This window comes from Lolium perenne, chromosome 6 (genome assembly GCF_019359855.2).
Source record: "Lolium perenne isolate Kyuss_39 chromosome 6, Kyuss_2.0, whole genome shotgun sequence".
In the NCBI taxonomy this organism is placed as follows: domain Eukaryota; kingdom Viridiplantae; phylum Streptophyta; class Magnoliopsida; order Poales; family Poaceae; genus Lolium; species Lolium perenne.
The window spans coordinates 79,796,904-79,812,676 of record NC_067249.2 but is presented as its reverse complement, the minus strand read 5'-3'; the positions used below and the strand labels follow the sequence as shown (position 1 = coordinate 79,812,676).

The 15,773-nt window shown below is 47.5% G+C and overlaps 2 protein-coding genes across 2 annotated transcripts; one reads left to right on the top strand and one right to left on the bottom strand.

Annotated features, from left to right (window-relative positions):
• The first annotated feature begins 4,210 nt into the window (after positions 1–4,210).
• LOC127307799 (putative F-box/LRR-repeat protein 23) lies at positions 4,211–8,609 on the top strand. The gene is made up of 2 exons (XM_051338577.1): positions 4,211–4,607; positions 7,732–8,609. Exons 1-2 carry the CDS (start codon positions 4,291–4,293, stop codon positions 8,315–8,317), a joined length of 903 nt encoding a protein of 300 aa, XP_051194537.1. The 5' UTR covers positions 4,211–4,290; the 3' UTR covers positions 8,318–8,609.
• A 3,990-nt stretch (positions 8,610–12,599) lies between these two features.
• On the bottom strand, positions 12,600–15,203 carry LOC127307798 (probable protein phosphatase 2C 12). Its single transcript, XM_051338576.2, has 3 exons — positions 14,789–15,203; positions 13,313–13,781; positions 12,600–13,221 (listed from the first exon to the last, which is right to left on the bottom strand). Exons 1-3 carry the CDS (start codon positions 14,978–14,980, stop codon positions 12,785–12,787), a joined length of 1,098 nt encoding a protein of 365 aa, XP_051194536.1. The 5' UTR covers positions 14,981–15,203; the 3' UTR covers positions 12,600–12,784.
• Between the last annotated feature and the right edge of the window lie 570 nt (positions 15,204–15,773).

Sequence of the window (15,773 nt, the reverse complement as noted above, 5' to 3'; positions counted from 1 at the left end):
CATCGAGGTTGTCGAGGAAGCAACCGGCAGGCCGCTGGAGCCCCGCAAGAACGCCACCAAGTTTATCAGCCAATGCGGAGCCGTTGTTAGAGACAACGTCTCGATCACCGTCCAGGAGTGGAATCAGCCAAAGAAGGCACGTCTTGGTTTCACTTTTGTCGATAAGAGAACAAAAAAAGATTGCTTCAACAAGCTTATGGAACATTTTGTTCTACCTCCGGAATACCACAAATACGATGAGGAGGGTAACAAAATTGAGGAAAACAAGGAGAGGAGGAGGCTAGTCAAACAGTTCGCTCTTCATAAGATGTCCGACGCATTCCGGAAATACAAGCAAAATCTAGCCCATGACTTTGTCAAGCAGAACAAGACTCCGGATTTCAAAGGACAATATGAGAAACTGCAACATGATTGGCTAGAATTTGTGAAGCAAAAGAAATCGGAGCAGTTCCTTCAAATATCGAAAAAAATAAGGAAAATGCGGCTAAGAAGGAGTACAATCATATTATGGGGCCAGGAGGGTATCGCCTTCGGGTGCCTAGGTGGGAGAAGATGGAGAACGAGCTGAGGGCGCGAGGAATCCGTCCAGGTACGGAGGGATGGGACCCAAGGGCCAAAAGCTGGTGGTACGGGCATGGGGGATCGCTGAACCCGGAGACAGGGGAGTGTGTTTACCAGGGCAAAATAATTAAACCCACCCAAAAGCTTATTGAGGCAATGAGGGATGCTCAAGAGGGGAGGATCAAGTTCAACAGAGAGAACGACGCCCTGACAAAAGCCCTCGGGAATCCTGAACATGGAGGACGTGTACGAGGCATGGGGCACATTCCGTGGAAAGTAGGGTTCCCCCAGAACGATGACCCGTACGGTTACAGAAGCCGTAAGAGAAAAATGGATCGGGAAGCAGATGTTGTGGCGCGGTTGGCATCGGAAATGGATGTGATGAAGAAAACCGTGAGTGTACTAGTAGCCGAAAGAGATGCAGCTCGGGCGCAGCATGAAGATCATCCATTGGATCTCGGAAGCCAGCAGCGGAGAAGCAGCGTGGCTTCCACGGAGGCCCCACCGGCTGGTGCACCGACGATCGAAATTACTGCACCGGAGCCTCTGGTGGTCGAAATTACTGCACCGGAGCCTCCTCGCTACCCCGTGGACGATATAAAGGAGATGAAAGAATGTCATCTGTATTATCCTATCGGGAACATGTCCATGAAGGTAGCCATCGGCAGTGCTTTACCACCTGGAGCACTCCACCACAACAAACCCCATTCAAGATGGCTATGCTCGTGTCACGGTGGAGGACATAGTCCAAGGGTTTGAGGACCTGGACATTGATATTGCTACACCTGAAGGGGCGAGAAGACTTGGAGATGTCAAGCGCCAGTTCATTCTATGGCAAAAGAAGTTTATCAAGTTTCCAGGCGAGGCGCCAACAAGTCCACCCCCCTACGGTGGTGGTGGTGGCGGCTGTGGCGGTGGTGGTGGTGCTTCACCTACACCTCCTTCACGTCAGCCGACGCCGCCCCCCAATTCACCTCCGGCGGGTAAGCAGCCGCCGCCCCCTAGTCCGCCCCGGGTGGGTAAGCAGACGCCGCCCCCCAATCCACCTCCGGCGAAGAAGCAGAAGCAGCAGTCCTGGATTATTAACCCGGACCCTTATGTACCTAAGAAAACAAAGGTACCGGAGCCATCACTGAAGCCTCTCCCCACGAGGCCTTGGGAACGTAGTGCCGAGGAAGTCGAGGCGGCCGCGACTGCTGAATATGAGAAATGGAAGGTGGACTGCAAGAAGAAAAGAGAGCCCGAGCCCAAGCCGCATTTTTCGATGAGCAAAAGAAGTGGGCTAAGTCATTTTTGAACACACCGTCCCAAGCCGCGAAGAATCTGCCTGACGACTATGCACGTGAACTTCGTAATCAGGCACGCATGTTCAAGGAGAAGAAAGAGGAGGCCGAGAAAGCGGAATTACAAAGTGCACAAAGCGGGAAACGAGTTGCCCAGCTCGGGGAACAAAGTAAACAATCGATTGCCCCGCTTATAGTGACAGCCGCCGGTCCGGATGCCCCCGATATTATAGAAGCTGCGGCAGCACAGGGATTGACTGTAACGAGTGCCAGAGAACAAGCGGCCAACTTAGGTATTACTCTTCGTGAACTGTTAGGCCTTGATGAGGCGCCAGTGAAGGAGGTAGTACTTACATATGTGAAGAATGGGCCTCTCGTCGAGCCTGCGCAGGAAGAGGATCTACCTCCATAAATGAAAGGTCCGCTGAAATGGTACAAGGGTTACATAGAAAATAAAAACGCCAAAGATTATATTTATGCGGAAGTTGGATATGAGCATCACTTCAAACATTACTCTGTACAAATTCATCTGAGTGAATTGTTCCAGCTTTTCAATCTGCGCGAGCTCGACAAATCTATCATCGCTGCTACGTTCGTAAGTGATTTATTTCTACCCCATCTCGTTCATATTGCCTGCAATATATATATATATATATATATATATATATATATATATATATATATATATATATATATATATATTTTGTATCTATATTTTTGTGTCCGCTATTATACATGCAGAATGAAGATTAAGGAATGCAGAGTAAGGAACATCCATGATGTTGGGTTCATTGACCCACACATCGTTAATGGATATACGTTACAGCATCACCCCGCCGACGTGGAGGAAGACCTGTGGCGGTTTCTTGATAAGCAGGAACTCAAAAGTGATATTCTATTTCCTTACCATTTTGGGTGAGTGTTAATGTCTTGATCACATTCTCTTTTGTTTACTCCATGCATGGTATGTGGCCGGCTAATCGATGAGTTATGCATGACGTACTGTGCATGTATCGTGTCCGCAGGTTCCACTGGATTCTGCTAGTAATTAAAGTTGACAAATCAGAATGTCTCGTCCACGACTCTCTGAATATGGATAAGGCGCGTTGGGCCGACATGAGACAAATGATTCAAAAGTAATTGTTTTCATTCATTTGCGCTCTATATCGATCGGCCTATTTCGTTCATTTCCTAATTAAGCTTCAAGTAATTAACTAATAACTCTCTTGTTCATTTAATTTTCTTTGCCTCGTAGGTTTTGGAGACGGTTCTCAGATACAAAGGTCGGTGAATTCAAAAAAGAGCTACATTTCATGCGGTCAAAGGCTAAGAATGGTGGCGATATTCAGCCACCGGGAACCAATCTGTGTGGATACTATGTCTGTGAGATGATCCGGAGATACACCTCTGAGCGCGTTCCGAGTGATCTCAATGCTCAGAGGAATAACCTCCGGATGATGCTTAGTCCAGAAGCTCGCTTCCGACCACTTCAAGAGGAACTAGCTGGATGGTTCAGGAGGGAAGTCCTCGATCCTAAAGGAGAACACCATTGCGAGGATGTAGAACTATACATGCATTAAATTATGTATGGAAACTTGTTCAAACTTGTATATGGTCATCCGATGATATTGAATATATATTGTTTATTCCTCTTGAATTCTTTTTGGTTCTAATTTCAAATTTGTTTGAAATTGTACATTCATATGCATGTATATATGTAGTACCGTAGAATATGTGAAACTCCTTCAAAATTACAATAAAGCACAAAAGAAATAAAACAATACAAATTAAACAGAAAACATGTTTAGGGGGGGGGAGGGGCAGGTTTAGGGGGGGCCTAAAACCCTAAACCTACGGCGGCCTTTAGTCGCGGTTGGCCAGAAGAACCGCGACTAAAGGTCCTCCGCCCCGACGGTCGCCTGGCGCCCACGTGGACGGGCCTTTAGTCGCGGTTCGTAAGCAACCACGACTAAAGGAGGGGCCTTTAGTCGCACTTAATTGGTCGCGGTTGCGCAACCGCGACTAATGGCAGTTGCGAACCGCGACCAAAGGCCCTTTTTCCACCAGTGTCATCTCCGGTGAGGGCGTGGCTTTTTTTCTTCTTCCTCCCCAGTCACGTCTTCCTCCGCCGCCATCTTCTTCCTGCTCACCATCTTTCTCCTAACCACCACCTAACAGGCCAGCCCTCCTATCGCTAGTTGAGGGATTGACTTACACCTCATGCTATCGTTCGCGTGAAGCGTCGAATAGGAAACGCCAGAAAGACCCAATCTACGATTGGAGGCCTGCTATTCGTCCGGCCTTCAGCGGTTCCAGGCCTCGAAGCTGAAAAGAAGTGGCCTGTATCCGCTTTCCGCTACCACAAACTGCGTGCTGCTCTCCAGTCTTCACTGGCCTCTCACACCGCGCAACCGCTCTAGCTTCCAAATCCCTAGGCCAGATCGACATGGCAACCGCGCCGCCCCCGCCGGCGCCAGCGCCGGACTGGGCCGGGCTCCCTGACGATGCTCTCCTTACAGTGTTCAAGCGGCTGGGCGCGTCGGAGGTGCTCATGGGCACCGCCGTCGTGTGCCGCAACTGGCTCCGCGTCGCCACCGGCGAGCCCGACCTCTGGCGCCGCGTGGACCTCTCCGACTGCTTCGACCCCACCATCGACATGGTAGCCATGGCGCGCGCTGCCGTAGACCGCGCCCACGGCTGCCTCGAGCATTTCAGCGCCGATTGTTTCGTCAACGACGCGCTGCTCCTCTACATCTCCAAGAGGTTGTCACCCACCTTCTGCTTCTTTCTAAGATTGTTATCGGTCGCCGTGGATCAGGAACTTGTTCCCACTGTGAGATTTTTTTGGGTTTGGTTTAGGCCTTCAGCCCGACATACTTATCCGTGTGATCGGTTATCTGAATTTCTAATCGCGGTCTTCATGGGTAGATCCTGATCTTGTTGTTATGATCAAAGGGGCTAATAAAGTAATAAGGTGCCATACTTTTTATAGTGATGCTACCATGTGACAACTTCAGAGGAACGGGCAGCATTCTAATTTCAGTACTGGGGCCTTATTCTTGGTTTTTATATAGAAATTCAGTTTTCTGTTTGGAACGTTGAAGGGGAAGTGTCCTCTTGCAGTTCATGAAGAAGAGTGGAATGTTCCTGTTTATAAGCAAAAAACTGGCCCAAAAACCATACACCACCTTATGGCAACGAAAGCCCTGTCACCCACATAACATGAGACCAACGCCACACTGCTGAGCACAAACACACCCAGCTCTAGGGTTGCCTAGCTGAAATTCACCGCCCGCTCATGAGTCACGGTGCCGCACAGCCCGGATGCTTCACAGCGGTTTTCGATTCAGAAAACACGTATCACAGTTAGTGATTTTGTGCACTGGTTGGCTTTGGAAAAGATTCCTGGTCGCCTAAAAGGGCACATAAGAGGATAACTGCCCGCAGTCTGTGGTCACTTCACTAACAGCTTGGCCCTGCACTGACATACCGGCAAGACTGACCCCATCAGGCTGTGCCGATTGGGCCCGAAAACACCGCCACCTCCAGAAAAAGATCACTACCCTTGCCATGCAGAACCATGACCCCACCTTGCTGAGCCTGTTGCTGTATCACTTTCTGAGATTGTTGCCCTGGTGAAAATATCGACCATCCAAGACTGCTGCAAGAGCCGCAAACTCTGACCTGTCCACAAGGGTGAAAATATTGCTTTTGTGAGTGGTTTATGCCGTTTGTGAATGTTTGTATCTCAAGGATGAAAATTTAGTGTTTACAAACTAGTTTTTTGTGCAACTTTAGGTAATTAAGGGTTCTTCTTTGTTTATATGACGGCGGTTGAGTTTGTTCTGTTTAGTCCATTTTTTATCATTATCTTTGGTGTGGCGTACACAGAGATATATGTTCCTGTAAGTTTTACTAACACGGTGTTTTGTTGTTGTCATGCCAAAATGTTTTTTTATCATTGTGAATACAAGATTAAATCAATTGGCAATGTGTTATCCGTATTACCTGCGTGTAGTTAAATTAATTTCGATAGTACACAAATGCATCATCCCGCAGTAGTGTCCAACGGAGTATTGTCCACACCTTCACCAGTGAACTGAATAGCCATGGAACTAGATATATGCACTGTCAGCAAAGCGAGACATGATTGACCTGTTCTTTGATGCTCGTCGCTCGACGCTCGACACTGAGCTGCTTTGTATTGAGATAATGTGTGCGTGTGTTTTAGATTAGTTCAACAACCTATTTCTGATGCACTGCTATAAAAATAGGAAAGATACAGAACCAAAAATGGGGATGATGCATCCTTGTTTTGACAAAGATCTTATCTCTTTTTAGAACCCAAGTTTATATAGCAAGTGGTGTTTCTGGTTTTCAGTATCGATGATATCTTGTTACTTTTTGCAAGAAACATAGCTCGGATTAATGTTTTGTACTTTGGTCTTCTTTTTTGTGAGAGGGTACCAGAGGTTAATGTTTTTTGCTTTGGTCATCGTCTGTGAAGAGGGTACTGCAGATTCATGTTCTGCGGTTCGGTTGTCTTCTTCTGTGAGGAGTGTACGTCAGATTTTGTGAACTTCTTACCATCTTTGTGGATTATATGGTCTATCCAAGTGTGGGTTTCCTTTGATTTTTGTATTTCCAGTTACCTAGGTCATAACCATCTTGTATATAGAGCTGTTTTTGTTGCCTTCTATGATGTCCAGGTTTGGTGTGTAGTTCACTGATAATGCTTGGGTGAACTCCTTCAGAAGAGTATAAGACTGCAGAAGCTTCCACTGTTCCAAAAATTAACCTTCCAGTTTGTTTTCTGGTTGTGTTTCTCTGTTTTGGTTGATGGTTAATGAAAGCATATTTATTCAAAGTAAAGATTTCATGAAATTTTCTACTACTGTCTCACGGCTAATAGCTGACATATGGCATAAGACCAATTGCTAAATCCATATTATGTGTGGCCTTTAACTTCAGGTTTATTTAGACATTGGAATTGTGCACCGCCAACCAACATTTTTTTCATTGAATTCTGTACTACTGTTCTAATTGCCTATCTTATGAATGTCTAAGATATTTTTTCACAGCTCCTGTGAGGATTTCAAGGAATATGTAGTTGCTTTATTCACGCACTCACAGCAACATGCCTGTCATTGATATCACCAACTAAGGTCACAAAAATAGCTTATAATTTTGAAAGTATTGCTGGGATTGTTTGGGTTAATGTTCATTGTCATGGTTCGTTAAGTTGATGGTAACATGGCCAAAACAAAAATATCGATTACTGGAATTTATTTCTTTGCTGTGCACTTGTGCTACCATAGTTCTCCACTAGGCTGTTTTTTTTTTCAGAAGGGAAATTGCACTATGCAGCTTGGGGAAGTATATAAGATGACTAGATGAATAGCCACGTTGTATTTTTTATTTTGTAAGGCAGGAGGGAAATAGCACTATGTAGCTTAGGGAATATAAGCTGACAATATGAGATTAGCTATCTTTTATATGAGGAGCGTACATCTTATGCATGGTATCTTGCATTATTATTTGTTGGTTTTGCTTCGCTTGGACGCAACTTGTATGGTGGAGTATCAATCCACGCAAAGATACAAAAGGGACTGAAGCGTTTTCTTGAATTGGTAAATTGCGAGAAGTTGATGAGCTCAATAAGCAATATATAATTATTTTAATGTTGTAATTTTCTTGTTTGGCATTTGATTTTTTTGGTCTGAAGATATGTCAATATATGTAATTATTATAGCTTCTGTTCCACCATTTTCCCTTAAGAGTGCACCTTCTGTATCTTTAGGGAACTTATGGATATCTTACCGCGTGTTCTTGCTGTCAGGTTGTTGATCAATGCTCTTTTATCTAACTGAAGTACTACGATTTGCAGAACTAAGGGCTTGAAAAGCCTTCGGCTAGTTAACTGCATGAAGGTCTCAGACAAAGGCTTGGTTGCTGTGGGCAAGAGATCCCCACATCTTGAGGAACTAGAGCTTACTACCTGCTCCATCAAAATTTCAATGAAGGCTGTTGGCCAAGCATTCCCGCAGTTGAAGCGCCTGCGGCTGAACAAGCGATGGGTCAATATTCCATGTGAAGAATCTTTTGACAACCACCAAGCCTTGGACATAGCCAGCAGCATGCGTGAGCTACGTCACCTTCAACTCTTCGCCAACCGGCTACACAGCAATGCACTTGCTACCATCCTCGACAACTGCCACCACCTTGAGTCCCTTGATCTGCGTCAGTGCTTCAACGCCCACATCGATGCAGAACTGCGAGCGAAGTGTGCAAGGCTTAAAGACGTAAAGCTACCCAAGGACTCAGCCAGTGACTATGAGCACGAGTCATACATCGAGACACTCTCACTGAATACCCTCCCGCTTCTTTTCCCCAACTATGGTGCCCAAGGATCTAGTGACGAGGACGATGAGGAAGATGACTTGGACGCACATCTTGGTCATTTGGCTGAATGACCGGTGATTACATGTGCATGGGCTGGTCATCCATGACAGGCTTGTCGAGAAGTTCACAATGATTATCAGCCGTCCTGTTTGTGGCATCTCCATTGTATCTCTTCCATCATAAGACCTTTCTACGTTGGAAAATTTTGCTCGTGTTGTCTTCTCCTTTGTAAATTGTATGTAGCTTATATTTTGGATTCCTAAAAGAGCACCTGAGCTTGCACCTAAACTAAATGTGGTCGGCCTGATCTTCTGTTTTGTACCTTATGGTATCTGCGAAGTATTGTGATGGTATGTTCTGTTATCTTCGGGCGATTCTTCTTGAAACTTGAAGTGGCGGTAGAACTTGAGCTCTTATATTGTAATTTCAAATTAATTTGAACGACCTGTTCCTTATTAGAATCTAATGGCAAAGATTAATTTCTACGCTTGTATATTTTCTAACGCCCTTGAGATTACTTGAATATCTAGATTACTTGAAGTCAAACTTCTCCATATTATAAGGCTATACTGTATAATGAATCTAACAGAGTATAATGAATCTAACAGAACAAAGTTGATGTTGTAGATGGTATTCATGCTTTTTTTTATCTAAGCGTGGTTAAATTTACGGTAACCTGACTTAGTAATTACGGATGTTCTCGCGATATTTTTCTACTAGCTACGGATCTACGTGCAGTCGTACATGATCATTTTGTTCAACTGAACCTCCGTGCAAGCCGGCACGTTACATTAGTTCGGCAGGTGATCTGAGCGTTTAGAGATTCGTTGAGAATCTGGACCCGATAACCAATGTTGACCATTGTGCTCCAGCTTGTAGAAAACCTGCATTTTTGACCTTGAATAATTTTGAACCGTGATTTACGATACCATAACCTCTTGACGCTAGCAGTCCGACATCCGCCGACACGCCGAGAGCTTGGTGAGCCCTGCCTCTTTCTCCGGGAATGTTGCTCTTTCAACCGATTCTGTTCTCTCCGTTTCACTTTTGTTTTCGATTATTAATTACGCAGGATGAATTTCTCTTACTGCTTGGCTTCGTATTAGACTTAGCCAACTTTTATTTAGAAAGTGGTGTCACGAGCATGGGGATCAAATAGTTTGGAAATTTAATTCGACTTCCGGATGCATATACTCTCTCTACTAAAAATTTATATTTTAAAATATAAAAAAATTGACAAAAATTCTACATGTACATCTCCACAATAATGTGTTCGTCAAGTTTCACGAGGAACCAATATTTTATGTGATCTACATAAAAAGAAAACATTTGGGAGTGGTGTTTTGGAACATGGGAGCATATGCTCCCTCTATTTTGAAATACATCTTACCATATTTTGAATTTCAAAAAAATTGAAACCAAAAATTCACATGTAAATCTTCTCGTGCTACACGCTTAGAAAGTTGTTTCATAAAAAATCGACTTATCATGTGACGTGTGTAAAAAAGATAAAACTCAGTACTAAAAATAATGTTTTTCACAAGATAAGTTTCCTCCTTTTTATATAGACCACAAAAAATATTGGTTTTTCATGAAACTTGACGAACGGACATATATTATGAAGATGCACATGTAAAAAAAATTGTTAAAATTTTTCGACATTTCGAAATATGATTCTTTTGGTAGAGGGTGCATACGCACCTGGGAGCCGAATTGAATTTTCGAGAACATTTATCTTATGAAAAGCCTTATTTTTAGCATTGAATTCTATCTTTTTACACACTCCACACGATAACGCGATTTTGCATGTAACGACTTTGTGAGTGCATAGCACGTGAGTATGTATGTGTGATTTTTTCATTTTATTTTTTGAAAAATTCAAAATATATGTAACATGCATTTCAAAATAGAGGGAGCATATACTCCCATATGCCAAAACACCACACTCCTTCAAAAAAGTCTAGTGAAGCGGCACGGTCTAGTCATATAGATGACCATAGTGGCATGGTTCCATAGAAACTACTAGATGTCATTACCGCCATCGAAATGGTTTCCATGCTTCAATCGTATGATTTTACGATATCGCAATATCAAGCTAGAACGGTTTCAATTTGTAGGACGGAAAAGAAACCTCATCCTTTTGTGCACACTAACCAATGAAGGTCTACCCTCTCTCGAAGTGAGATATTCGTGTAGCGCCGCCTGCATCCGCATGTCCTTCATCCATAATGGCTCCTCCCCCTCCTTCACCTTATTCGGTGGAGGTCGCATGGTCTTCTTTCACCTTGGAGCGATGGAGAAAAAGGCGGCACCGCAGCGACGATGGCAGAGGCACTGCCTTCTCCTTATTCAGGACAAGCGATGGCGTCTAGAAGGCGATTCGGGTGGAGCGACCTGGCAGCAACGTCAGATCCATCTTGAGCGTCGGGAAGACGATACAAGTGGAGCACCATGGAGGCGTCAGCTCCATCCTCGGGGCTACTGTGTGCGAAAAGGTATGCGACAACAAGGACCTCGAAGGCGCAAAGAAGACGACTGATGCTGCCTAACGCTGGGTGTTGCGTGGAGGAACATAACCGTAGTGGGCGAGGACATCGTTTTTTTTTTTTTTTTTTGAACAAGGAGAGGCCCAGAAGGGCCTGGACACATTCATTAGATCAGCGGTACAGGTACAAATGCAGTAAGGACCTTACAAAGATAGCTGCAAACAAACCGGTCCCTACTTTTAACAGAGAAGACCCTTCGAAAATATTGCAAAAAGCCATCGGGTCCCCTATCACCGCTTACACACAAGGAGTACAGAGCACGGCCATCTTCTCCGGTGCCGGGGACATCACCACTTGGCTCCGAGAAAATGGGGAACGCCGCCTCCCACTCCGCATAGGGCCTCCACCTGGAGGTTGAACAAACGCCGGTAACCATCACCGGCGAAGAGGAAGGCCACCATAAGGCCAATTGAGTCGGCCGGCAAACTTTGGCCGCCGAGGATGTAGCACAATCATCTGTGTCTCTACTCCAGCGCTGTCGGATTCCGAACCAGAGCTTATCGGCACGGCTTCCCTCCCCAACTCCACCATGGAGAGATGCAGAGAAGAACATGGCTTCGGATCGATTCATAATCCAACAACAACAGGCCTCCAGCCACCGAACTTTGAGAGCAAATCCGCCATCGAACCTCAAACTCCCGCCACGAGTTGGAGGAGGCAAATTTAGAGAAAATCTACGGCAGCAAAAGACCAGATAGAAGACCTTATTGAAGGAGTTGCCTGAGGTCTTCACTGCAGCCGTCTCCCTCCATGGGAGCTCCACCACAAACTGAAGAACCATCAGGCAGAGCAGAGCCTGGCCAGAAAACGCCTGCTCCAAACTCCAGATGCGAGCCTTATTAGGAGGGATGCATGACTCCCTCAGCCAGGCATGCGGCGCAGCTTGCCACCAGCCAGACGCAGCGCAGTTGAGGAAATCCATGGCGCGGCGGATCCGGTCGCTGAAATCCGCCGTCCTACCCTCAAACTCCATCAAGGTAAATACTAGGCAAACACTAATCCTAGATCTAAAGCCGGCACCATCCCATCTCCTTCTACGCACGGCAGCGCCGGCGTGAGAGGCTCCGGTCCGGCCCGGGAAAACCGTGGAGAAGACCAGAAACGGAGACTTCGAGAGAGACGAGGAAGAGAAAGAAAAGCCCCCGTTGTGTGGGATTGCTTCGACTCTGCTTGTTGAGGACATCGTAGAGCATGCAACCTTCCTACCATATGTGTCATCCTAGGCAGTTGAACTGGCCACCGTAGGGGGCATAGAGGAACGTGAGCTACACCTCACGCTCATGCTGAAAGAGCAGCAACCCTCCCCATTGGGTGGCATAGTGACGGATTTGGATGTAAGCGTCCAGAGCAACCCCCTCTAGTATTGGCGGGACAAGTAGCCCCCAATGCTAATCTTCGAACCACTGGGAGGCGCGTGTCCGGTGGCACAAGAACGTTGTTCTGGGCATACTCTAGTGTGGGGCGAGGAGATAGAGAGAGCGTGTGTGTGTTTACGGAGAGGATGTGCGCCGTGCCGTGCTTATAAAGTAGTAGTGGGTGGGCTCGCTGTTGCGTGCATTAAGTCCGGCAGGGAGGCACATGATCGCCGCGAGTGGAGATACACCATCGGTACGTGGGGAAGGTGGGCCGCTTATAAGTTGCTGCCAAGGGCCAGGTGGCCCATCTGTCCGATCAGACATGGGGCGGAGTGATGTGAGAGCTCCGAACAAAGTATTGGGCCACGTCTATTGCCGACAATTAGTCGAGGACTCTATTGAGAACCCATTTTGGGACCTTAGGTCTTTTGGGTGCTTATGTGGAGATGCCATGAGCACAAACTCCGATGAAAGCATTTTCATCTGCAAAAAAAAATGCTATATTACAGACTTACAAAACCTAGAAAATACAGTATTTGCAGCACATTTGCAACAAAACCGGCAAAAAAGGGCATATACAAGATCGAGCAAACAGCCGGCTTTGCCGGAGTCAGAGTTTCTTTGACTCATCGGGAGTCTAGACCTTCCTGCTGGCCGCGGCGGCGCTGCCCCAGGTGAGCTGGTCCTGCAGGAAGAGGCAGACGGCGGTGCAGTCGTCGACGCGCGACGACGGGTACTTGGTCCTCCACCTCTGCACCGCCGCCTCGACCACGGCCTTTGACGCGTGCTGCTTGCGCGGCGTGGCGCAGACAATGGAGACCACCTCCTCGTTGCTGAGCACGTCCCACACCCCATCGCTGGCGAGGATGATGAACAGGTCGGCGCCGGTGATCCGGTGGGCCGTCACCTGTGGCGTTGAGATGACGCCGTGGTGCTTGAGCCTGGAGTCGCCCAGCGCGCGCGCCATGGCGAGGCCCGGGCAGTTCTCGCCGGGAAGCCACACGCGCATCACGCTGGGCTCCTCCTTGAGCGCGAACACGCGGCCGTCGCAGCGCTTGATCCTCTCGGCCTCCTCTGCAAAATTCAAAAGCTTAATTAGATCGCTGCATAGTGATAATAATGGAGTCTGGTTCTTCATAGTCAGGAGTGTGTGATGGTTGCATACCAGGCAGACAGGGCTTCTGATCAGTGGTGAGCTGCACGGCCTTCAGGTACCCGGAGTTGGACATGGTCGCAAGAACCGCCCTGGAGTCGCCGAGGTTGGCGATGATCAGGTCCTTGCCCTGCTTGATGGCGCACACCGCGGTGGTGCCGCTGAAGGAGCAGTCCATGTTGGCCTGCGCCTTGAGCTCGTTGTCCATGGCCTTGAAGGCGTTGGTGCAGGCCTCCCTCCACTCCTCCAGCAGCTGGGACGGGTGCGGGGACGAGTTGCCGCTGCTGTCCGTGGAGGAGGAGGGCGAGGCGTCGCTGAAGTGTTCCGCGTCGTCGAGGTCGGCGTCGGCCAGGAAGAGCGCGTTCCGGTGGCTGAGCACCATAAAGGGGAGGTAGTCCCTCACCAGCTTGCTGATCAGGTGGCCGTTCCTGCCGTGGCCGTCGAAAACGCCGCAGAAGACGCCGTCCTCCATGCCGAATCCCTGGTTGACAGAATCAAAATGAAATTAGTCAAACTGACCAGATAACCATGTTGATCTGGAGGAGAAAACTGCGATCATGATTCATGATACTACTACATATATTTGATAGTTCTAAATTCAGATGGTAGGTGAGGTTAGTGGTGTCTGGTAAAGCAAATCTTTGGGTAAGATTTGGAATCTCAGGAAAAACACATGGTTGCTTTGGGAGCAGATATTGGAACCTTTAGAGGATCACATGGTGCGCCTAAAGGATTAGGCAGCATCAGGTGCAATAGTTGCAGACAAATTAGCTGCAAAATCTGAATGATCACACCTTTTGGTGTAAAGAAACAATGATTTGCACGGCAGAGATAGTAGTGCTACTCATTACCCATCCCAAGTTTAGTTAGCACCCTTCACCCAAATAGAATTTCCTTCACCTTCTCTCTGACAAGAATTACAGATGGAGCAGTTTGTCAATTTGTCAACTGATTTTTTTTTTGTTGATGATAATTACTACGGAGTACAACATTTTAAAGAGGAGATTTGTCTTTTTAGCCTAGACCACCCGCAAGTCATCTTCCTTGAAGCGGTAGCCATAACATTGATGACTAGACAGGTGATAGAAGAAAATTGAATGGAGCAAGTTGACCCGGTACCAAAAGAGATTAGTCGAGCTCTTGACATGGAAATATCTGTACTGTATAGAGCTACCAGAACCTTCAAGCAAAATGAACTGTTCCTGTTCGCAACTACAGTGAACAAATAAAGGCACAAATTCCAGCATATAACCTAACCAATAAAGGCACAAATTCCAGCATATGTACGAAATAATCGCACGGGAAAGAAGAAGATTCCCAGATAACTGCAGAACAGGCTAGTAGGCTCTCATGATCAGCTGATAATCACGGAAGGCCTCAAGAACACCCAGCCAGAGCTAAAAACAGCAGCAGCTCGAACAATCCAACCCGACGACATAGACATGAAAGCAAGAAGATGAAGGTGTAGAAGGAAGAAGGGATTAGTACCTGGCAGAGGATGACGGAGTCCTGGTTAGGCCCTTTCTTGCCCTTCTGGGAGAAGAGGGAGGCGACCTTCCTCGCCGACGCCGCGTCCCCCGCTGCCACCGCCGCCACGCCTTGCTCGTCCATCACGTACACGATGTTCTCGTCCGTCTCCTGCCCCTGCTCCAGGTGCTCCGTGGACGCGCAGATCCCCATGTAGACCCTTTCAAAGATTCTGCGGGTGGGTGGAGGAGGAGGAGCAAGCTCTGCTCTTGTGTGGTGTGGTGTGCTTCTGAGCTCAGACAAAGCTCCAGCTATTTAAGAAGGCTGCGTGTAGATTCGCAGGGAAGGACCGGGGCAGCGGGAGAGGGAGAGGGAGAGGTGGGGTCGGGAGGAAGCCGAACACACAGGTTGAAGAAGCTGCGGGCGATTTAAAGCGGGGGGACGGATTAGGATTGGGATCGGGATGAGTAGGCAAGTGGTGCTAGTGGTGGTGGGCGTATATGGGTCATGGAGATGATTGTCGTTCGCGCGCGAGGCTTTGCCGCGTTTTCGCCGGTCGAGTGAACCCCGTCCCATGGGCCATGGTCCGGAGGTGGAGTATCTCCATTTGGTTGTTTGTTGACGATGTCTTTTTTTACTCAGCAATTTCATTGGCGTCGCTAACAAAAAGGCGTTTCGTTTGAGCGTCAATAAGAAATACTACTAGGTGGCTTGGATTGGACGGCCGGCGCCAAGAATCATGTTTTCGTGTTCCTTCTCTGGGTTTTTGTGGTTTCTTTTTTCCATTTTGAAGCCGTCACGTTTGATACGTATAGCATTACACTACAGGAATCTGCCAAGATGCCGACGGCCTCCAGCCCTCGGCGTAGCACCGCCTCGCCCTCGGCATACGCTACGCCGACGGGCCCCTCGGGGTAGCTCCTCGGGGAAGGTTGGCCTCGGCACAGCACACGTGGCCCTCGGCGTAGCGCCGCCCGTCGGCGTAGACGGAGTGGGCCGACGGCTG